Source organism: Podarcis tiliguerta, assembly GCF_965153285.1.
Source record: "Podarcis tiliguerta genome assembly, chromosome: 1".
Lineage (NCBI taxonomy): Eukaryota > Metazoa > Chordata > Lepidosauria > Squamata > Lacertidae > Podarcis > Podarcis tiliguerta.
The window spans coordinates 92,778,438-92,802,617 of record NC_139534.1 but is presented as its reverse complement, the minus strand read 5'-3'; the positions used below and the strand labels follow the sequence as shown (position 1 = coordinate 92,802,617).

General features: G+C 41.8%; 2 protein-coding genes and 1 long non-coding RNA gene across 5 annotated transcripts; 1 reads left to right on the top strand and 2 right to left on the bottom strand.

The window, feature by feature from the left end:
- Window positions 1-19: 19 nt before the first annotated feature.
- Window positions 20-14,309, top strand: NUSAP1 (nucleolar and spindle associated protein 1). Of its 3 annotated transcripts, XM_083450675.1 has the most exons (12): window positions 24-387; window positions 1,936-2,001; window positions 2,271-2,423; window positions 2,852-3,020; window positions 3,479-3,547; window positions 5,351-5,463; window positions 7,650-7,688; window positions 7,799-7,986; window positions 8,279-8,460; window positions 9,220-9,318; window positions 10,680-10,770; window positions 13,792-14,309. In XM_083450675.1, the coding sequence occupies exons 1-12, from the start codon at window positions 295-297 to the stop codon at window positions 13,877-13,879; spliced, it is 1,350 nt and encodes a 449-aa protein (XP_083306801.1). In that variant the 5' UTR covers window positions 24-294; the 3' UTR covers window positions 13,880-14,309. The 3 variants fall into 3 exon arrangements, with proteins under 3 accessions (XP_083306802.1, XP_083306801.1, XP_083306803.1); XM_083450676.1 differs by lacking the exon at window positions 7,650-7,688 and having other exon boundaries at window positions 20-387; XM_083450677.1 differs by lacking the exon at window positions 7,650-7,688 and having other exon boundaries at window positions 1,940-2,001.
- On the bottom strand, window positions 4,739-7,842 carry LOC310682569. Its single transcript, XR_014514005.1, has 2 exons — window positions 7,719-7,842; window positions 4,739-5,056 (listed from the first exon to the last, which is right to left on the bottom strand). It is a non-coding gene; the product is annotated as an uncharacterized lncRNA (long non-coding RNA).
- A 1,945-nt stretch (window positions 14,310-16,254) lies between the features above and the next one.
- On the bottom strand, window positions 16,255-24,178 carry NDUFAF1 (NADH:ubiquinone oxidoreductase complex assembly factor 1). The gene is made up of 5 exons (XM_083451049.1): window positions 23,565-24,178; window positions 22,277-22,886; window positions 19,998-20,183; window positions 17,599-17,673; window positions 16,255-16,775 (listed from the first exon to the last, which is right to left on the bottom strand). The coding sequence occupies exons 2-5, from the start codon at window positions 22,784-22,786 to the stop codon at window positions 16,626-16,628; spliced, it is 921 nt and encodes a 306-aa protein (XP_083307175.1). The 5' UTR covers window positions 22,787-22,886; window positions 23,565-24,178; the 3' UTR covers window positions 16,255-16,625.
- Window positions 24,179-24,180: the final 2 nt, after the last annotated feature.

Genomic DNA, 24,180 nt, shown 5'->3' with positions numbered 1-24,180 from the left:
CTTTTGTTTTAGCTCGGAGCGTGTGGAGAGCCGGAGAAGCCCTCGCGCCTTTTCGAAACAAGGAAACGAAACGGTGGTGGAGTTTGTTTGTTTGTTTTTAATTATTTATTTATCCGGGGTTCCTATTGGCTAGGAGCCTCCTTCGAGCACCACCCACTTTCGCTTGCGGCTCGACCAATGAGACGGCGCGAGAGGTGATTTCGAAGGCAGCGCGGCGGGGAGGAAAGACGGCGAGCGCTGAGCGGGCGTGTTTGAAGTGCGGCGGTTGGAACGGTCGGTTGGATAGAGGCGAGCATGGAGGCTCCTTCCGCGCAGCAGCTGGAGGCGCTCAAGTACGGCGAGCTGAGGCGCCTGGCCAAGAGCGCGGGGCTGAAGGCCAACCTCAAGGTGCGGGTGCTGCGCGCAGGGAAGCGGCGTTGGGGCTGGGGAGGGGGGCGTCTGGGTGCGGGCGAGGCGAAACGTGAGAGGGCAGTTTTTCGGAACGAGAGTCGTTTTCGGCCCTCAACCACAGGTCGGGTAACATGGCTGCCGTTCTTTAGCCGTCTAACTTGCCATGTGAGCCTCGGAGGAGCTCGCGCGCCCAGGACGAGCTAATTAACTTGACACAAGCTATAGCTTAGAGCCCCACTCTCTTGGGCCCCTCCCTAAAAAAAATTAAAGGAAAAAAACCGGGATGTACATTTCCAAAATATAAGATAAAAAATCAAATAAAATCAAACCTACATACAGCAACAGTGTTTTGTGTTGTGTATGGACCAGTTAGGTTCCTAAATTACCATATAGCATATATTCAACACAAAAAACAGCTACAATTTGTTGTTGACAAAGGACAGCTGGACATATAAAGGCCCCCCCTTACCTTCAGTTGCTTAGGGCCTCATCAAACCTAACTCTGGCCCTGCACACACTAGTGGCCAAAATTGTGGAAACCTTTTGGGAAAACTGTATTTCTGAGGTTTGATCGCTCATAACATCACCTTTTTTTTGGAGCAATACCATAAAAGTATGTATTGTATCGATGGAAAGATAATTTAATGAAGAATATAATGCAACAAAGTTTGTTCAGTTATCTGTATTCTATCAATACAATTCTATCAGCAGAAATGTTAAATCGCGACCCGCGTGTGCACCGTCGCGGCGCTGCAGGTTGCAAACATGCCTCCCGCATGGATCGCATTCGCTACCTGAGGTTCCACTGTACATCGGAGGCACTAGTCCATATGAACTGTGCCCACTCAAGTTGCCTAGTCAATTTGAAACGGGCACCCTACTCAAAACAATTATGCCAGAGGGCGATCTTTTCTAGATTGCTTTCCTGTGGTGCATTTAACTGGCCGCAAACAAACACCAACTGGCACCAGCTTTGTAGCGAGTGCTTCTAGATGGCTTTATTGTGGGATCAGGGCTTACCCGTTGCACCCCTTTGTTTACAAATTTGGGGTTGGCTTTTGCTGTCCAACTCCCCAAGGATATTCAAGTGCCCTGAGTCCATGATGGGTCAGAGAAGAATAGCCCACATACTTTCCATCAAGTTCTTCCAGCTGGTGTGAACAGCAAGTGGTGGAACAGCAGTGAGTGTTATCACTACAAAAACAGAAAAATCTGGTCAGAATGACTTCTTTGTGATATTAAATATCCTTTCCTAGGAGCACCCAGTATGTTCCTCTTTCTCAAATACAGGGTCCAAAGTTCTATTAGCTGAACCATATAGCAGTGAAAGACTATGTAACCTATTTCTATACCTAATGTTTTGCCAACTTGAAAAGACTGCCCATTCTTATTACTCAATATAATCTATCAGTATAATCTATCATGACTTGTCTATTTAATTTAAAGTGACTTATAATGGTGTATTCTCTAATTTTATATGAAAAAACCTGGTGAAATGAAACCTTGCGTACACTGATCTCACATTATGCTGTAATTGTTTTGTAGGCAGACAAGTTGTTACATTTGTTGAAGCAGCACTTCCTTGCATCAGTAAAGGACAATGGAAGTACGGTAAGCACAAAATATATTTTGCCTATCAATTTCTGTGTTTTCCATTGCCTTTAAAACACCCTGCTCACTTGTTAATTATGCATATGCTGGCACAGAAGTGATTCTCACCTGATTTTTATCAGAATTATTCTTGGGTTATAAACTGTAAGCCATTTTCTGAAATCACCAAATAAGTTTCAGCTAGGTGGGAAAATCTCCCCATGTTGCTTCTTCAATGTTTACAAATAATTTGGAAATAAGAATGATGTGGATCAATTTACTTGGTACAGGTAAACAAAAGAGGCTTATCTACAGATACAGATGAGCTGGACAGCAGTCAAAGGCTTGTAAACGAGTCCATGGTAACTAAAAGGCGTAGAAAACAGAAATATGATGATGCACAGGGAAACCCAGAAGGAAAAACAGAACTTCCAGAGAAAGAGGTGACTTTATGTATCATTGAGTCTTTGTATTGTAAATATTTACCTGCTGCTTTTGGAAGTTTATGTTGGTATTTTGTGCTTTTGAAAAGCGTTTTATATGAAAAGGCTATAGTGCATTATGCAATGATCAAAAGATAACAACATTTACGAGTTGTGTGTAGTATGTCCTTCAAAAAGGCGTCAAGAAATGTCTGATCCTGAAGCCTGTATAAATTAAGTTATGAAAAAGTTCCTTTGTAACATTCTTAGTTATTGGGTGCAAAGAACTATCCAGTGTACTCTCCAGCTTTTGAAATCCATGTTCTGATCACCCTATCTTTGCCTGTATATTTACAAGCATGCATTGAAGCCCTAAGGCTTTCTTTTACTGTTCTACTGTAGCAGAAAAGCAAAATGCTTATTTATAAGTTTATTTTTTTGAACTTCAGATTCTGACAGAGGTGACAGAATGTGAAGAGGCCCAGGAAGCTGAGTCCAGAAAAACGCTGAAGACCAGCCAATACAAGTGTCTGTTGAACAGTGGAACTGTAGAAAATTTAACAGATAACTCAGATACTGAAGATCAACAAAAAGAGAGAAAAACCAGAAGAAAAGGAGGTAAAGTAACTTGTACTTTTAAGTAAAATGCTTGTTTTGTACTAGTTCAGTACAGTGTAGGGGGCAAGGTGTTGTCTATATTTTCACACTCAGTAAAATATAGGATTCTTGGGAGCTGAACAATAGTATGTAGACAGTAAGATTCAGGAGCAGCAGTGTGCAGTGCTGCTCAGGCTAGTAGTCTCGTGAAGGGTCTAATGTGAGAGGAGCTTTAATGTACCACTTTTACTTTCCTCTTTGTCATCAGCATGCTCAACAAAATCGCCATTGCACAAAGTCATTAGTAGAAAGCCTTAGCAAACATTACACTCATATGAAAGATTATCTGATGGAAACTTGAATAGCTAAATTTGTCCTGCTTAACTTAAGAAATTTGAAAATATTAAGAACAGTTTGAAATTGTAGCACTATTGTTGCCCAATAATTTTCAAGTTTTCTCCCATATCTGTTTCCATCAGGTAGGATTCTTGTGGATCCTGTCTCTGAAAAGAAACCTGGGAGAAAAGGATTTGCTTCTACCACTCCAAGTAAGTAGCATTAATACAGCTGACCTGCAATAGAAGGATAAAATATTAACCTATTTGTACATGAATCTAAATGTTTAAATGTGCAGGTGCTGTTTTTATCCTTCGCTTTGTCATTTGTTTGGCTGTTAAATCACACTGATGTGCTTATTTTAAAAAATATGTGGGAAAGATTTTTATGGAAGAATTTTGCAGCAAATCTTCAGAGCCACTGATATGGTAACCAGCAACTATCCTCAGCTTGCAGTTGAATTCCCTGTCTTGACTACTGAAAAGTATTTTATGTGACACCTTGATGCTTGCTATTTCTGTTTTGCCTTCTGTGTAACAGTTCAGATGGAACTCACACAATTCCATGTACGTGGGATTTCTTTGTGCAAAGGGTTTTAACCAGAACAAAATAGCTTTTGAAGGGCATTTGAAGGCTGATATGTAGAGGAGCATGGGGAGACTTGGAAGTAAATTTAAAGCTTCATACAAATGAGTACAGCAATAGTAATAATAATAAACTTTTCTTTTTGATGTACTAGTATTCTGCTTATATTTCATATGTACCAGCTCATTTTCTTGAGTTGCATCTGCTACGTGTGTTTGCATCTTAAAATAACCATGCTTTCTTACTCTGATACGCTGTAATAAATGTGCAAATATTTCCAAGTTTTCCCATGCTCACAGGTCACTGTCCATGAAGACACTAATATCTGGTACAAATCCAACTGATTAATACATACTTCCATGACATTACATGCAGATCACCTGTAGTTATTGGCACGTTAGAGAGGGAAATGTGGGGAAACTGTCAAACTCATACTTCTAGAACATTGCTGTGAAAAAGCAAAATTCATGTTTTGACATCTGAAAACATTTGGATATTACATTTTTGCATACCCAATAACAGTTCTCTTAAGCTACTGTATATTGTATACTGTACCAAAAGTTAGAGGCACGAATGATATTCTATGCTGCAAACATAAATGAGAAATCAAAACTCTTCAGCATTTGCGGTAGACTTGTTCTTTTCTTAAAAATATTAGTCTGATTTATCAGCATGAATAACAGTAAGGAAGATCTCATGAATCTGATATTTTTACTGACATTCATGAAGCTAAAAAATAGATGTCAAGACCTTGGGTGATAACAGAAGCAGGAATGGTTTGTGCAAGTACTGAACGAAAGAGACTTTACAACTAAAAATGGGAGAATAAATTTAATAAGGGTACAATTACAGATAAGTAACACAATGCTAAAGAACTAGAGGAGGAATATAGCTGTCACTTTATTTTTTTTTAATGGCAACTTTATTTCGGGAGCAACAAAGCACCTATTCAAAACAAATGTCTGTTCATGTATTGAATCCACTATAGAAATTCAGCAGTAAATCTTGTTATACATATTTGTATCCAGTGCTGCACAAGTGGAGTTGCACTCACACAATGATATTTCCCCTTCCTCCTCCTCTGTTCATCCACAGAATCTTCTCTGGAGCAGATGCTCTGGGTATGTGGGGTGGGGCTGTATGGGGCAGGAGAAAAGGAAGTTACTGTGCAAATGGAACAGCAATGTCGGACACAACCTTGTAAAGTTACTAGTTGCAAATAGAATAACAATCTTTGCCTCCCAACTGGAGCAGTCTGCTGCATTTCTCTGCTGGGTGCAGATAAGGGAACTGAGTGCTCCCATTTCTCTTCTAGCACACTTGCCTGCATGATTCTTGCTGATTTATAGGGGGCTGCAAACTAGCAATTAAATTGGTAAGTGTGCTTTTAAAGAAAAATATTGGTAACAATGTTCTTTTTAATTCTGAAGACTTTAAGAAAATTCACGAGGCTCAGTTCAAGAAAATGCAATCTATTGATGAATACCTTGAAAGGAAAAATAAAATGATTCGCAACTTCAGCAATTCAGTTAATGAGGTCAAGGTAAGGATTAACTTTCTCCACCCCACCCTATATGCAGAGTATTTAGAATGAAACCTGCATTCACTCATAGTAATTAGAGTGCATGTCATAAATTTAGCCCTCCTTTCTTCCAAAGACCATCTCACCAATGACAGGTCTTTCAGTCCCTGTGTACTGTGAAGTTCTTTCATACAATGTATTCTGACCCATAGAGTAGCTTGGCCCAGTCCTAACTGCCCTGCATTCTCCATACCTTTCTTTTACTTTTTCCATTTTTCTTTTGTTGTTTTGTTAGAGCCTCCTTAATCTTCAGGGGACATTCTTACCAGGGTTGAAACCAACTTGTCCCCATAAGTCTTGTGGAGATTGACTTTTTAAACATTTGTACAGTGGTGCCTCGCAAGACGAAAAGAATCCGTTCCGCGAGTCTCTTCGTCTAGCGGTTTTTTCGTCTTGCGAAGCAACCCCATTAGCGGATTAGCGCTATTAGCGGCTATTAAAGGCTTAAGGGATTAGCGGATTAGCTGCTAAAAGGCTATTAGCAGCTTAGTGCCTTAGAAAAAGGGGGTGGGTAGCGAAAAAAAATCACAGGAACTCGCAAGACATTTTCGTCTTGCGAAGCAAGCCAATAGAAAATTCGTTCTGCGAAGCACCTCCAAAACGGAAAACCCTTTCGTCTAGCGGGTTTTCCGTCTTGCGAGGCATTCGTCTTGCGGGGCACCACTGTATTTTATAATCACCAGGTATTTCAGCATTATGACTGCAGGACTATTAAAGTATTCTGCGCTACTCACTCCCCTCACCAATCCCACAATCACTCCAGCATCAACATCCTAGAGCTCCTTCCCACCCCATGCAGTGAAAAAGCTCGCTTTTCATATCTCCAACCCCATTCAGGATAGAAGTCACTTCTAATCTGCAACCCTGCTTTGCACTGGTTTTCGCATTCACCCCAAGTTCATGCAGCCTCTTCCCTACTTTTTTATGCACCCTCCCTGCATACAGACCCATCTAAATTCTCTTCCCAAACATTGCAACTACTAATTACTCTTGTCATCTGCCAAATTATGAAGCCACCATCCCCTCCTATTCAGCAGCCCCTTTTGTACCCCTACTTTTTTGCAGCCCCTTTTGCACCAGTTTTACCATCACCCTTTACCATCCCCCTCCCCTTTCCTTTTCTCAACTCCTGCTTGCACACAGACCATGCTTCAATGAACAACATTGCATGAAGGTACTATGGAATATTTGAGGGCTCCACATCTATCCTCTATCTTTCTCATATTAGGCAGCTGAAGAATGGAAGAGGGAGAAATTTGAGTACACCATGAAGAAAGGGACACTGACATATTCCCCTTCATTTCCCTCAGTGCTCCTTCCTCCACAGCACTGCAAATACCCCATTTAAATCCATCTACTCCCCAATTCCTCCTCTCCAGCCTTTTCCCCCCTCTGCCACTAGAGCCCTGAAATTGTGTTTCTCTCACAGTTACCTTTCTTTCTATTCCCCTCATTCCTCCAAATGCCACCTTTACTCCCACCCAATCCCACCTGCCCCTTCCTCTTCTCTTCCCCACCTCACACACAAAAATACTTCCCCTTCCCCACCAAGTCATTTACAATAGTGTCTTCTCCCTCTTCTTCCTCCTGCCCCTGCTTTAGAAAGTTAGGAATCAGCCCCCAAAAACAACACAGAGGTGGGCTAGTGCAAATATAATTTAGATGTGAAAGTTTGCTAGGCATTATAGCCAATGTGATAAGCTAACAGCTTCAGATAACATTCCAATTGAGACCCATGTGATCTCTGCCTGCTTTTCAGCAGGCAATGAAAATGTGGCTCTTTAGCTTAGGGCACTAGATACAGCCTGGTTTTGGAGTTTGGTTTTGTGTTTATCACTTGGTTTAACTAACTAAAATATCCTAATGGACTGAAAGTGCATTGACAAATTAAACTTTAAAGCAATCATATTTTGAGGATCATATACTGATTTCAGCGGTTTTTCATCTCCTGGTATAGTAGCTTTCCTAATGCCTGCCTAGGGCTCAGACAAACAGTAATAGGCAGTCTGTGCTTATGTCAATTTTTGTGGGATTTCTTATTTTGGCTAAAGCAAGCCATATTTGCTTTTAATTTGGCAATGTGTTCATCTTGGGGAACTAGAATAACACCCATAGAAATGATACAGTTTATCTTCAAATGTTGGCAGATGCTGGCTCAGAAGACATCTCAAAACAGTAGTTCCAAGGTGAGAATAAATTATTGGTTTTCAGCTTACCTTAAAACTTTAATGATCCCTGACTTACTCCAAATCACAGTGCAGACTTGAAAATATGCTAATATCCCTCATATTTGCAGAAGCGTTCCAGTTCCAGAGGGTTTTTATTAAGCCCTTATCCTCAAAGGACTAAGCAGTCTGCTGTGTGTACTCCCGTAAACTTGCGACACTCACCACGCAATTCTTCTGGCACTGCAAACAAAAGCATTTTATCTCAAAAATCAATATTCAGCTCAACCTGCCTCTCTACCACCAAGATGAATGTCAGGTAAAGACACTATAAGTAGCAACAGCTAATAAAATAATGTTAGTATTATGAGATTGTGACATTTATAGAATGCTACACAGTTGAAGCATGTGTATATTTAATTACAACAATGGATGAAGGGTTGATATACACATCTAATAAACAACATAAAAATAAACACTACTTTAAAAGATTGTGGGGGGTTAGTAGTTCGGGCTCTGTTGCATGTTTTCAGTGTTTATTTGGAAGAAAATTGATTTAAGGAATAGCTGAAACTCGGCCATTAAATACTGAAAATAACTGTTTTGCTCAGATTCTCTACATCTACAAAGGATAACGAGCACAAGCGCTCCCTTACCAAGACACCATCTAGAAAAACTCCTTTCACGAGCGTTGGTACCCCAGCCAGCCAGGAGAGCAATAAGTCAATGACTATGACAAATTCCAAAGGAAGTGCAACAAAGCATCAATCAGCAGAAATCCCAACAAACTCTGGTAACTGATGAACTTAATTTGCAAATAAACACAATGGCAATTGTCTATACTTGATTCTACACAGACAAGGTAATTCCTGCAGTGTAGGCATCTGGTGCAGAATCTGTGGGCTCTTGTTGCATAGTCAGGATTGGGTTCTCTCCTCAGTGTCTAAGGCACTGAAATAACTATACACTGATGGAGTGGGCAACAAGAAGGGAAAAATTAATTCAGCATGAAAAGCTGGAACAGCATTGCCCTCCAATATGCAGTCCAGTGTGTTATAAGTAAACTGTTTCTGGAGACTGAGGTCTTTCCTCATTCCTTCCTTGATTTGTCTCTTGAAGCCCCATGTGGTGTCCTGTCTCGTCACTCTTCCACTTCACCCCCTGCCACCCATATTCTTAATAGAAATTTTCTTTCCTTTAATAAGCACTTGTCTAATTGAAAGACGTTCATGCTCCTTTGGAATAAAGGCAGTTTTATAGTGTAACTATATTTGTAACTTATTTGTTCAGTACATTAGATGACTGAAAAACTCAAGCCGACTCTTTAGTTTAAAAAAGAGCAACATTGCTTTTGCTCTGGGGAGTTCAGTATTTAGTCTAATTACTACTAGAATCCAAATGGAAGTGTAAGGGTAATTGGTTTTTCATTAAATTTACAGCTCAGTCAAGCTTCTATACATAACACTTTCAAGCAGCAAACAGTTTAGCTGGTATCATTTGCTAAGTTTTACCTGCCCGTCACTGGTGTTCATATGCGGTCTTCTTTTAATAGCCGTTACGCCTTTCAAGTTTGAAGCCACCAGCGCAAAGAAACCAGTATTTGATCTACAAGCAAGTCTGTCAAGACCTCTTGGCTATCAGCCACACAAAGGTATTGAAAATTGGCATGCCAATATAGTTGCAAAATGTGTGTTTTCCTAAAATGACCCCAACTTTCAGTGTACATAGAATCATAAATTTGTAGAGCTGAAATACACCACAGGTTCCTGAACCTACGTCCCTAGGATTAAGAGTCTTGTGTTCTACCAACTGAGATCATACCACTTGGATCAATAAATTTTATGTAAATCATTTAGAAATCTTATTGAATTTGTCTTTTCTAAATCATATTGAAATGAGTTCATTTTTGGTCTGTGAAGGCCATGACGCAGACCTTTAGACAAAATAGAAAGTACAGTGGTGCCCCGCAAGACGAATGCCTCGCAAGACGGAAAACCCGCTAGACGAAAGGGTTTTCCGTTTTGGAGGTGCTTCGCAAAACGAATTTGCTATGAGCTTGCTTCGCAAGATGAAAATGTCTTGCGATTCCTGGGGGTTTTTTCCCCCTCCCCCCCCTTTTTCCCAAGCCCCTAAGCCGCTTAACAGCTGTTCGCTAAGCCGCTTATCAGCTGATCTAGGTCCGCTAATAGCCTTTTAGCAGCTAATCCGCTAATCCCTTAAGCCTTTAATAGCCGCTAATAGCGCTAATCCGCTAATGGGCTTGCTTCGCAAGACGAAAAAAACCGCAAGACGAAGAGACTCGCGGAACGGATTCTTTTTGTCTTGCGAGGCACCACTGTACTACCAATCCTAGGGATTTTTGCCTGTTACATACAGAGGTTGGGAAAGTGCATTTCTGTCTAGTTCTGTTAACTGCAAAGGATAGCAAGTAAAATAACCCATCTTGCAGCTTTTCTTGAATTCCTATAACAATTATGCCTTACTGTATTAGTACTGTTCGTTAGTTTCTCACAGAAGACATACAGTAGTTGTGTGAGTAAAACCCACTACTGATAGGCTTGAAAAAAGTTACCTGATCTAATCATTCCTTGATCATAAAATTTCATGTGTTCAAGCTTAAGTAGGTCAGCACTGATTTCTAGATGAATTTTGTCTTTCCAGAATGTAGAGTATCCCTTATCCTATGTGACTAGACCTGTCAGGGTCGTACAGAAGGCACTGTGCGAGAGAATTCCACCTACGCAGGCCTCTGAGAGATGCAACAGGAACACAGCACAGGAACACAGGGAGGCCACATTCTTAGTCACATAGGATAAGGAATACAGGAAGGCCACATTCTAGTCACATAGGATAAGGGATACTCTACAGCAGAGTAATAATACACTGCAAGTAGTAAGTGCTAATGTGCAGACTGAAATTGGCATATACTTAATTATCTTCAAGTTCACTCAAACAATTTGTGCTATATACAAAAGCTAAATCTTGGCATATTTTCCTTCTATGATAATATAGGAAAACTGAAACCTTGGGGCAAATCAAAGGAGAATCTCCAGACTCCATGTTCACACAAGAGAAATTATAAACAGCCACTTCTTCAGACTAGGCAAGTATATGATTTAAGGCTGCCATACAGTCTACCATAAGCTGTTTTCAGATGTTGTGACCACTCTCAGTGTGGTGTAGTGGTTAAGAGCGGTGGACTCGTAATCTGGGGAACCGGGTTCGCATCTCCGCTCCTCCACATGCAGCTGCTGGGTGACCTTGGGCCAGTCACACTTCTTTGAAGTCCCTCAGCCCCACTCACCTCACAGAGTGTTTGTTGTGGGGGAGGAAGGGAAAGGAGAATGTTAGCCGCTTTGAGACTCCTTCGGGTAGTGATAAAGCGGGATATCAAATCCAAACTCCTCTTCTTCTTCTTCTTCTTCTTCTTCTTCTCATAACTTTACCTCACTTCACTTCACTTCACTCCACTCACATGTGTATGCTTTGGAAATCATAAAAGAGCTCAAACAGTGGACCAATCCTAGTATGGGCCACCTTACCTACCCTCTAGTAGCAATGTTGGTGGCCCCATGCCATCCAATGAGGTCTCCTATAGACAAAGTAAGGATTTGATAGTTCTGCAATAAGACTGCTGTGTATAGAAGGGATCAAGCAAGCAGTGTCACACCTGCGGGCCATACACATGGCAAGCGAAAAGGGTTTTGTGCATATACTAACATACTTGGCAAAGTATTTTTATATTGTGGGTGGATGTTATGTATCACTTTATTTAAAATATTGCCTAATACAAGTATGTGCCTAACATACGGTATGTGTAGAAATTCTCCCCATGAGACGGGATACTGCGCCACTTGAGATCTCCCTCTCCCATGGATGAGCTCTTTGCACACATTAGTGTGCATTCCTTCTCACCCTCACAAAATACGCAGGGAGGGAGGTCTGGCCACCTTTCATAGGAGTTTCAACTTAGGAAGCTCATCTGAAGCCACTTGATAGAAAACATTGAAAGCAAAGGGAAGAACTTGATTTAAGAGAGGGACATGAAAATAGGTGATATATGTTTAAGTTTTAATTGTGCGAAGCATAAAAGACAGCGACAGGTCCTCGGGCACCCTTAGGTTGGAGATATAAATAATGAAAAGTGGTCCCCCATTAAGTAAGGGTTCCCCCTGAAGTGTACTCTTGGGTTGAGAGCTGAAACATCCGCACCCCCCCCCCCCAATACCTCTGTCATTCTGCAACATGAGGTTTGGGGCCAGCAGTACAGCTTGGGGATAGGGGAAAGGGAGGTTTAAAATAAACCACAAGGTGTGTTGTTCATGGTGGGGAGCCCGCCCTGTGAAATGCCCTCCCATCAGATGTCAAGGAAATAAGCAACTATCCTATTTTTAAAAGACACCTGAAGGCAGCAGGCCTGTTTAGGGAAGTTTTTAATATTTAATGCTATATTGTTTTTAATACTCGATTGGGAGCCGCCCAAAGTGGCTGGGGAAACTCAGCCACATGGGCAGGGTATAAATAATAAATTACTATTATTATTAATTATATTACACACTCAATTTAAACTTGCTTTAGGGATGAAGAAAGGCCAAGTACCGTATTTTTCGCCCTATAGGATGCACCGGCCCATAGGACGCACCTAGATTTGGGGGGGGGATAAAGGGGGGGAAATTATTCCCCCAGCCCCCAGAACGGGACCCAGAGCCATGCCGAAGCTGCGTGCAGCTTTGGCATCGCTCTGGGAGCTTGCGGGGCTGGAGGAGGGGGAAGCCTGAGCTTCCCCCAGCCCCCAGAACGGGACCCAGGAGCAGGCGGCTCCCCCCCCCCCCCCGCCAGCCTTCTAACCAAGTCAGGCTTCTCCCCCCCAGTTTGTGGGGCTGGCGGTGGGGCTCTCCTGAAGCCTGGAGAGCGAGAGGGGTCGGTGTGCACCAACCCCTCTCGCTCTCCAGGCTTCAGCAAAAGCCTGCATTCGCTCCATAGGATGCATACACATTTCCCCTTCATTTTTGGAGGGGAAAAAGTGTGTCCTATAGGGCGAAAAATACGGTACTTCTGTCCTTGCAGGCCCCTGACTAATACTGGCCCTTTAAAGAGATGAAACTGTCTTCAGTTTTCAAGCCTCCCATTATGCTACAAATAATCTTAAGTGGCAGCTGAAGCTACTTATCAATATTAAATATCTTGTATATAGTTTATGCAATTTAAACCCCAATCTGGATTGAAACCTTTCTCCAGTATATCCAGTATTATTCTCAGAGCAGTCATTCAGAAATACAAATACTTGACTTCTAGGCTGAGCTAGCAAGTAGATATGGAAAGCAGAGAAGTAACTACAGCAATTTCTTATTTGCCTATCTTATGGATGGGGTCATACTTATTTTCCCAAATATTCTCAAAGACAACTTACCGTATTTTTTGCCCTATAAGACGCACTTTTTCCCCTCCAAAAATGAAGGGGAAATGTGTGTGTGTCCTGTGGGGCGAATGCAGGCTTTCGCTGAAGCCTGGAGAGAGAGGGCTCGGTGCACACCAACCCCTCTCGCTCTCCAGGCTTCAGGAAGCTATCCTCAAGCCTGGGGAGCCAGCGGGAGTGTTCCCTAGGTTTGCGGATAGCAGCCTGCATCCCGAAACCTGAGGCGCAAAGCAGAGCGCGCCCGGGCTTCGCGCAGCTCTCCGCAAGTCGTGGGAGCCCGGCACGACTTTGCACATATGACTGGAATTCAACCATGCAACTTTATTCTAGAGTATGGTTCCCCCCCTGAAAATATAATGCCTCCTTCCAGATGTAAAAATGGATGCAGCAACAAAAGAACACTGAGCTGTTTGTCTTTACAGTAGTACCTTGGGTTAAGAAATTCGTTCTGGAGGTCTGTTCTTAACCTGAAACTGTTCTTAACCTAAAGCACCACTTTAGCTAATGGGGCCTCCTCCTGTTGCTGTACTGCCACTGCACCATTTCTGTTCTCCGCCTGAAGCAAAGTTCTGAACCTGAGGTACTATTTGTGGGTTAGCGGAGTCTGTAACCTGAAGCGTATGTAACCCAAGGTACCACTGTATTGGCTTTGTGTACTTGTTAGCACTGGTGCATGAGTTAATCTAATATGGTATGTTTTGCTTACAGAGAAGAGAGGAGGGAGAGGCATGTCCAGGAAAGAAAACAGAGAAAAGACGAAGTGCTTAGATCCCGGAGAGGATTAACTGTTACTTAAGGCCAACTCAAAAATGACTTTGTAAATAGCATTTTAATGCAAAACATTTTCTTTCCTGTAAATACATTTACTTATTTCCTATGCAGTTACATTCTTAAGTCAATCTGTTGTCTTGCACTGAACTAGCTTCATCTAATGAGAAAATATAGGGCACTAGTGTCAGCTAATTCAGTTTTAACTATCTGAAAAGGGGTTGTTAACAGCTTCAAATCTGCAACTTGTAATAATTAACTTCTTTTGTGAATGTCTTCTCTAGATTCACTTACTATCTTCTGGAGTAGCTGAAAACTAAAAAATTATTCCAGCTGTGGACCAAAAAAGTGTATTGTATAAGATAAAAGGAACAAAATTAAGTTTTAGATGCATTTAATTGAGTGTTTTTATATAACTTTGTTTTACTAATTTCATTAAAGCAATATTGTTGACAGTATGTTGTGCAACTTGGATAAAAGTTAATTTTAAATCAGTGAACACTATTACACAGCTCTGCCACCAGAGCTATTCTCTACTGCTGTAGGTGCTCTGAACCTCAGTTAGCAACAACAATCGTTCATGTGGTGGTTAGCTGTATATTCTCTACAGCAAATGTTGCAAACCTTTTCAGGTCAATGAGCAGCTTTTAATTTTTGAGTCTGCTTCTCTGACTGTTTATTTTCCAGCTGCAGACCATGGGAAAGGTTTCAAATGCTACACTTTTCAGGTGGCTGAGGATGCATTTCCAAGTGCTATGAGGTTTCTAGTTCTGGCTGGCTGGGGTCACTACCCACTTCACTAGGCATATTTCTGCTTCCCTGCCGTTGGCACCTCAGCACCTTTGGGGGATATATTTGTAGGGCAGCCATCTAGTCTTCTGTGTCTACATTTGTGAGTCATTACAGAATTAATGCCTATTCAACTGCTGAAGCTTCTTTTGGTAGGAGAGTACTGCAGCAGGTGCCAGTAAGAGTAGGGTCCACAGCTGATCCCACCCATCTGAGTAGCTTTGATACATCCCATCCAAGGATCCCCTCCCCTCTGCAGGAAAATGTGACATTGGACCTCCTATAAAGGTCTATTTCCTGCAGGGGCAGGGGGACCTTATCCGCCCTAGGTTAGTTTGGGTCACTTGCTGTAGGTTGGACAAATTTATGTATTTTTTAGTATTCTGTCAAATTGAGTACCCTCTAGTTCAGTTCAATTTTGTACTGGTTTTATACTGGACGTTCTTCCTCCAGTCTTGTTTTGCACGTTGTCATCTGGCATGTGTCTATGAGCTGCAGTCCTTTTCTCCAAGGTTAACTATCTTTTCTTCCGAGTTGGATGACCTTGTCTAATTCACATATTTTGCCTGTGGAGCAAATTGGAGGGACAGCCCATCTGAGGATCCACTCCATCCCTCATGGGAGGTCCAATGTCACATTTTCAATTGAATACAGGAATTCTTAAATAATGAATTGGGAATTTTCTGACCTTCTACATGAAAAAGTAGTATTGTACTGGTGCCTGATCAAGACCACATAAGCTACCTCCTGGCTGGTGATCAGTTAGGGGTGGGAATACATTTCGTCACCAAGTCTGTCCCCACCCCCTTCAAGCGTATACTATAGTTTTAATCAAGGACACTGGAGGATGAACAGAAACAATACATACTTATTTTCTAAATTTATATCCCATTCACTGCAAAACAGCACCCAGGAAGGATCACAACATGCATTGCATAAAAAAAAACTACTAAAACATGTTCTTCCACCTGTCCTAAATGTCTTCAGTCAAAGCTGATCTTCAAAAGTTGCAGAAAAACATTTTCACCTTGCTCCAAAATTAATTGATGTTGGTACCAACCTGCAGGGAAGTGTGTTTCTTCTATGGGGTACCACCACCAAGAAAGCCTTACTCAGAGGCCAAGGCATCTAGAACTCATCAGGATTTGACCAAAAAGACTTTAGTCACAGGCAGGACATAGTAGAGACAAGGGTTGAAGGAATGGCCCCTAGTGGTATTGTCCTTCCATTTGATTGATAGCAGGTGCACACTTCCCTGTTTCCTACTCCATTATGAAGAGTTCTGATAACACAAATATTCTTCCCACCTAAACGGAATGGAAGAGGATCGCTTTCTGCTATTGCATGTGTAGCTTGTTCTGCAAGCCTCTTCCAATGAAGGGCTTCTAAATGGGACAGACAAAGGTCAGAAAGGAATCTAGTACTCCCTCCAAATGGAATTGCAACTAATCTCTGCACGCTAGTGGCTTTGGTCACACAGCATGGGTTGCATTTTTGATCTCACTCATTGGGACCCATTTCTAACAAGCTTTGGCATGTCTGCAAATTAGCTCATCATACCCATGATGGCTGGTAGCTACAAAAAACAGTCACAAAGAATGCAGTAGCCAGAAATGAGTTTAAGGTAGAAATTTATTAGGTAGCCCAACACACAAGCCCCCAAAGCCTTCTACATCACTCATTAGTTAGCTATTTGTTTCCCACAAAATACTTGCCTCTTATTCTTCAAGTGAAATGGATATTTCAATGTAATTTTAGACCTTTAGCCTGTTGACTTTATTCCAACTTAGTAAACCATTAGAATGCATCCAGTCACCTAACCTTGAAAGCCACTAACTTTCAGCTACTACTGTCTTTCCTTGCTATTTTAGCAGGCCAAGGTTTTTCCCCTCCCCCTGCTGTTTGCAAATTTTGTGTAAGGGGGGGGGGATGGTGGAAGTTTACAGTTTCAGATGAATAGCAGTCCTCCAAATGTTCAGTAAGTTCTACTTCTTGGGATTCTTGGGATTTCTTTCATACAGCTCATAGGCAGTTTCCTCTGTATGGGCTGCATCACAGAACAATCCAATGAAGTCAATCTCCAGCTGAAATGGACCATTTACTTGGTCGGCTATGGTGAATCCTAAGGTACTGATCTGTTTAAAAACAACAATGCATAATTTGTAACGGCATTTTCCAAATTATTCCTCGAATTAACACAGACATGTGGAGGCCTGAACGCTTCTCTACAAAGCTCCATTCATATTTTTTAATGGTCGCTGATTGTCAGCTTATAAACACATTAGAAAACTGGTCTTGGTTTATTGGTAACTAGAAGGTATACAAATGTATGGCAAATAGCCTTGGCTGAGAAGCTAACATAGGTTAGAAACAGGACAATTTCAATACAGACTGGTATTGCTTCATTGCACATATCAACAGTCACTAAAACTACAACAAACTCCAAGCCAAACGCTATGTTTGGTCCTCCAGCTTTGCCTTCTCTTCTGATTCTACAGCAGAGCTTCCAACAGGAAAGAAGGACCCATATGAGAAGAGTTCCTCTCATCACATACTCTAGTTCAGGTACAGCCCTCCTGGGACTTTTCAATCTCTCTGGTTCTGCTGTAGGCCTTCACTGGGAAGGTACTTGAAGGACTTGGCACTGGTGAGCGCATAAGCTCCCTGCACTTGGAGAGCAACAGGGCAGCTCTACAAGTTAGCCAAGAGCTAAGCGCAGGTTTCAAATATGGAATTTGTAGAAAGCACTGAAAGCATTTTGTCATTTGTCTCTGTAGAGCAGGGGTGTTCTGCAGTTCAAAAGTTCTTTGCAGTTCACAATTAGTCTAAAGAGGATGGGGTATGGAGGGAAATTCCAAAAGAGCACCATCAGCATACAATTTGCGGACTTGTTTCATTGGACCATATAGTTAAAATCTTGCACTTTCAAGTAGAAGATTTAAGTGCAAGAGTATTTACCTTATCTAACCAGAGTGCATGTTGGTTATCCTGGATTCTCCCCCGGCTTGTAAAAAAGAACTTAGAAAACGGAATCTGCCAATAAGAAATAATTTGTTATTATTGTTTATTAAATTTATATACTGCTCTTCACAAGATCTCAGGGCTGTTCACAGAATAAAATACAAGATAAAAACACAATTAAATAGTTAAAACAACAACAATAACCTCCCCCGTCTCCCTTTAGTCAGAAGCACGCATATTTTAGGTAAGCAAGTGCCTTCATGCAGCTCATAATTTCATATTGTGATTTTCATAGTGGTGCTGGCTCTGAATACAAAGCAGGTGTGTGTGTGTGTGTGTGTGTGTGTGTGTGTGTGTACTCAAACTGGGATGGCTATGTAGCTAAGTTTTTTCCTACCCATTACTATTTATTATCCCTGTCACTTGTGGATAATGCAGCATTCTCTCAACTGATTAGAACTGAAAGCACAGTTACGTACAAGAACAGGAAGATCTTTAAAAGAAGAAAATAAGTTATGGGGCCGCTAGAATGAAGGATTGATCAAGCTATCTGTCTAGGAGGAATTAGCACAGGTAAATGGAAATCTGCATGACAAAGACACATATTAACACTTGATATTTTCAACACTATATAAACTCAACAGAATAATGCTGCATTCATGATTGGTGTTCAGTAGCAGCAGAATACTTTTCAATAAAGCTTCATTTTTTAAAACCATATTACTATTAACTATGCAAGCGCTGTTATAGTTTCACAATGCTTAGCCTGCAAATCAGGAGAGAAATAACTCAAAGCAATAATTCTGAAAATGCAACGCCATGTGACCACAGTCACTCCTGTGCCAAATACGTATCTCCCAAAATAGCTTTGTCAATAGTTTGCTGAAGTCTGCAAAGAAGATACAATTGTGTACAGGCTATCTATATGCTTAATTAGCTATTATTATTTTAAAAATTTGTAAGGTAACGGTACCCCTGATCATTAGGTCCAGTCGCGGACGACTCTGAGGTTGTGCATTCATCTCGCTCTATAGGCTGAGGGAGCCAGCATTTGTCCGCAGACAGTTTTCCAGGTCATGACTAAGCCGCTTCTGGAGAACCAGAGCAGCGCATGGAAACACCGTTTACCTTCCCCCTATTTATCTACTTGCACTTTTGGTGTGCTTTCAAACTGCTAGGGTGGCAGGAGCTGGGACAGAGCAATGAGAGCCCACCCTGTCGCGGGGATTCGAACCGCCGACCTTCTGATTGGCAAGCCCTAGGCTGTGGTTTAGACCACAGCGCCACCCGCATGTGTAGACTGCCCTTAATCCATACAGGTACTAGGGCACGATACAAATAGGTATAAACAAATTTAAGCATACCACAAAACCAGAAAACATCATAAAACAATAAGAAGTAACCAAAAACACTAAGAAAAGACTAAAATGCCAACATTAAAATACCTAGCTAAATAGATATAGACCTGCTGCAAAAATTAATGGAAACTACAGAAAACCAGTTCTTTCAGGGTGGGTGCAACCTCATGTATAAATTATACACCTAATTCCTAGACACAAACCAGCTACTTACAGAACCTCATCTTGTCAGGTTTCCGCCTCATTTACTGGCCCTCATCCAGCCGACTACCAAATCCCAGCACCTTGACTAGCCGCCCTCACAACTATGAGTTTATTTATCTAGAAACTGCCTCCATTTACCTTCAGCAGCCTTCTATGGGTTTCTCTCAAACGCTTAAAACTTTAAAGCCTGAAACCGGTGTGGAGGTACCCATAAAATCATTCTGTTTTTCACTTTTATAATTATTCCTTCTACATGTTTAAGTCTGTAAAGCCTAAAAACACCCATTTGGACATTTTCTGTGCCCTACATATTATTTGATTTAAATAGTTTGTCAGCTTACATTTCCTTTAAACTACAGAAGAGGGATAGATGGGACTGTAGGGCCTCTTTATCAGGTCCGCTGAGAGACCAGCTCCCTCAACTATCATTATTTACAACCATTCTATCAGACTATATAAGTGGGAAAGATGGAACTGCAGGATCGTTTCCATAGGTTTTGGTGAAAAAACTGGAACTTTTGGCTTTTCCTCTTTATATCTTTCCATTCCAGCTGATCCCTACAAGAACTCTATAGCCTGAGCTTGCTTTCCCACTTTTTATTCATTTTCCTTTTGTGTTGTCTCTTGGATTGTGAGCATACCTGTAACTCACTCTGGGAACCTTTTTTTTTTTTTTGCCTGAATAGTGGGATAAAATGTTTTTAATAATAACAGCCCGTGTCTGTTGAATTTTGGACAACTATTACTGGTAAGCCAGAGGTCCTTCAGTTGCTTATTTTCCACTTGACAAATAATACATTTTTTATACACTTATGGAAATACTCATTGTATTACCTTGATTTCCTCCCAATACGGGCCCCCACGTGTGAACATGAAGTAATTATAGATGTCATCCTTCTGATGAGAGAAGTATGGGTCTGTATAGATGTTTACCATCCAGGGTCTACCATCACCACGAACACGCAGGACCAGGGTATTGAAATTTGACCAATCATAAGGCTTCTTTCGATCAAAAGCCACCTACCAAAATACAAGATATTGCTCTAAGCCATAGTTTTCCAAACTTCTCATGTTGGTGACACATTTTTCAGACATGCATCATTTCGTGACATAGTAATTCAGTTTTACTAACAAACTAACCCATTCCCAGCCCCAAGCGCAGCGTGGGGAGAATTTTTGCACGACACATCTGTACACTGCAGCCAACACACTAACGTGTCACAACGCACAATTTGAAAAGCTCTGTTCTAAGCCTTCCACTGAGTCAAACTTGACTTCCCCATCCCAACTAAACTGCTTCAGTGCACTCTGAACACATTTACACACTTTTATTGTACTGTTAATGAACTTTAGTTCTTCCAGGAAGTTAAATAAATATATACAATTTTACCAGATTTTGGAAGATTACATTACAAACTCACATTTAAGACCATGTTTTAAAGTATTTACATTTAGTTTTATTTAAGAAGCACATAATTACAAATTAGTAGGTAAAGGCTTTGAGGAAATCATGCTTTATGCCTTATGCTTTACTCATCTATGTAATTTGCGTGACTGAATAACATCCCTCAAACATATTCTTTTTCAAAAAGTGATAAAAAATAAGCTGGAGTAGAACTTGGTCAAAAACTGAGTCGCATGTCCTAACACATAGAACTCAAAAGACATATCTTTAAAATGGCATGTTTGTATACTGTACAGTGGTGCCTCGCAAGACGAAAAGAATCCGTTTCGCGAGTCTTTTCGTCTTGCGGTTTTTTCGTCTTGCAAAGCAAGCCCATTAGCGGATTAGCGCTATTGACAGTTTAAGGGCTATTAACGGCTTTTTAAGGCTTAAGGGATTAGCGGTTTTGCTGCTAAAAGGCTTTTAGCAGTTTAGCGCTTCAGAAAAAGGGGTTTTGGAGCGAAAAAACCCCTCAAATTTTTTTGTCAATTTTCGTCTTGCGAAGCAAGCCCATAGGGAAATTCGTCTTGCGAAGCGCCTCTGAAGACGGAAAACCCTTTCGTCTTGCAGGTTTTCCGTCTTGCGAGGCATTCGTCTTGCGGGGCACCACTGTATTCACCTTCTCACAGTTGTGGCAGCAGGAAGTGTGTTTGGTCGATTACACAATGCTGAGCATGCTCTATAAATCAAGGTCAGTACAATTTTAATATATCTGTACATTAAGCAAATACTGTTGCACACAGACCAGCAACAAATGTATCTCAGATTTATACTCTCCTCCCCTTATACCAGTGGTGTCCAGACTTTTTTCAAAGAGGGCCAGATTTGATGAAGTGAAGGGCCGTGAGGGCCAACCAAAGTTGTTGACTTTTTTTTAGGATTTAAGTTGTTGAGCTTTTTTTAGGGTTGAAGTTGTTTTTTTTTAAGGATTTTTACCCCAGGAAATAAACTGCTACAGAGGCCAGATTAAACCCTTGAAACGGACTTTGGACTTGCCTGCCTTATACAGTTGTCCGTTCCGACTTCCAAAACGTTCAGAAACCAAGGCACGGCTTCCGATTGGCTGCAACCAATCGGAAGCTGCGGAAGCCGTGTCGGATGTTCGGGTTCCAAAGAACATTCACAAACCGGAACACTCACGTCCAGGTTTGTGGCATTCAGGAGCCAAAACGGTGGACTCACAAAGTGTTTGGGATTCAAGGTACAACTGCACTGTATACAACAGTAATATTTTATATCAAATATAACTGATCTGTAGAAAGGACTTAATGATCTGAAAATAGAGACAATGTATGTACAGTCATACCTCGGGATAAATGTGCTTCAAGTTAAGTATTTTCAGGTTACGCTCCGCGGCAATCTGGAAGTAACGAAGCGCATTACTTCCGGGTTTCACCGCACGCTCATGCACAGACGGTCAAAATGACGTCACACACAGAGAAACGCAACCTGCGCACGTGCAGACACGAGTTGTGTTTGCTTCAGGACACGAACAAGGCTCCGGAACGGATCCTGTTCTCATCCCGAGGTACCACTGTACTTTTGTAACACACACACACACTCTCTCTCTCTATATAAAGAGCTTTCATCACTAAAAACTAATTCCACTCCTGCTTAAATAGTGCTCCTAGTTTGAAGCAAAATGACTATTACTATACTATGTACTCACCAGTCGAGGTTTAGATCTCATGGAGCAGTAACCACTGTACCTGGTCTCACCATCACGAGGTACTGTAGTATTAATGTTCCCATACAACAGAGCAGACTGGTTATTCTTGCCCAGCTGAATATAGATTTCACTTTTCCCTCCAATTTCAACATCAGATGAGATTACCCATTTATCCAAGTCTTCTTGACTACGAAACTCCCAAACCACTCTTGTCTGTTCCAGCATGTATTGCTTTAGTGGACGTCCCTCAGGCCCTTTCACATGATCAGTTACTTCTTTCACTAATCGTCCAAAATGTGTCTTGATTCCTTCCACTCCCTTCTGAAAGCTGAAGTCTATTTTCTTCCAAGGTAGGGTTCTGTCAGGAGGTGTCCCTGGTCTCCTGTAGCTACTGTACCATTTTAGATTGCAACTATCAACAAGAGGTCTAAACAAGGGACACAAGCCATTTTGCCAGTGACATTTCTTTAGAAGACAGGCAGAATCCAAAATCTTGAGGGATGAAGCCATAATAATATTCGCAGAAAACTAGAATCTTTTGCTTTCCAACAAACTTTTATTTAAATAAAAATAGTGCTTTCAATCCCTGATTAATGTTGGTTGCTTCCATCTGTAACAAAAGGAAATGAAATATTTTTTGAGCATACATGTTGGCTTAATTTATTTTCCAAAGCTAGTAAGATTTGGGTATGTGCTTAACTTTATTACCTTAAGTAGAATTATTGGCACAGAGTCTGAGGATAATCCCTGCCTCATAAATAAGAAACAGGTATCGCATTGCCCTAGTTCAATATTATTATTATTTTTTAAATTCAGTGTAATAAGTATATGGTATCCAATTAGAAGAAGACTGTTTTTCTCTTTAAATGCAAATAGGGAGTGCACACCCATCTGCACACGCATACTCTTAGCACCATGGAAAGCTTTTTTGAAATGTACTCCAGGGCTGGCTAAAAAGCAGAGATGACAATGGAAGTCATGCCCATTCAACAAAAACTCTTGGTTCAGGAACAAGCTCTTTAGGTGGCCTTATCTTCCATGTGCAATATGGGAATATTAGCCTATTTTCCGTGGTTGTTGTAGCGGATGCTGAAATAGCGAGCATGAAGTACTTTGAAAACTCAAAAGGTATCACTACTAAATCCTAATCATATGGAAAATTAGTTTATAATCTTAAAATTTTGACAGAACATTTTTAGCAAGGAAATCCCGCCGTTCTTGCATGCAGGCAAAAACGGCCACGGTCACCTCTCACATCCCCGCTTCACTCTCACAGTAAGACCCTCACCTGCCTTCTGCGATGCCTCCACGCTCCGCGAGTCCGCCGCCGAAAGCCGTCCGTATGACCCCCGAGACCGAGTGCAGCTGGCTCCGCTCTCCAAGGAAACAAGAGCCTCACACTCAAGGTTCCGCGCTGCACACGGGAGAGTTCCTGGCCAAGCGCCCCCGGAACAAAAGCTCTCCCTCCTTCGGGTAAGAATTAGCCCAGAGACGTTATCGGCCCCCTGAGAAGGACGAGGGACACTGTCGCGTTACCCTCCTCACTTCGCTATAAGGAACGGTCGCAAATCAGTCTCATGTAGGCCTACGAAGTACAACAGGCTTCAGGAAGTCCCAGTAGGCCAAAACCTAGAAACGGCCGTTTAAGGAGAGCCCGGCTCACAGAATGCTTTTACAGTACGACTGAGGGCTTGTTTATTCCCAAAATGCTGCTTTCATTTCTTCAGGGGAAACAAGACCCAGCGCACTCCCTGCCACCCCCCCCACGCCCCCCTCTCGCCCGCGCGCCGCTTCCTCGCAGCGCCATCTTCGAGGGCCAGGGGCCGGACCCAACTGACGCGGGACCGCCTCTTTGTTCCACCACAACGCCCGCCCCCTCCCTCCCCGTTCCGACTGGCCACTGG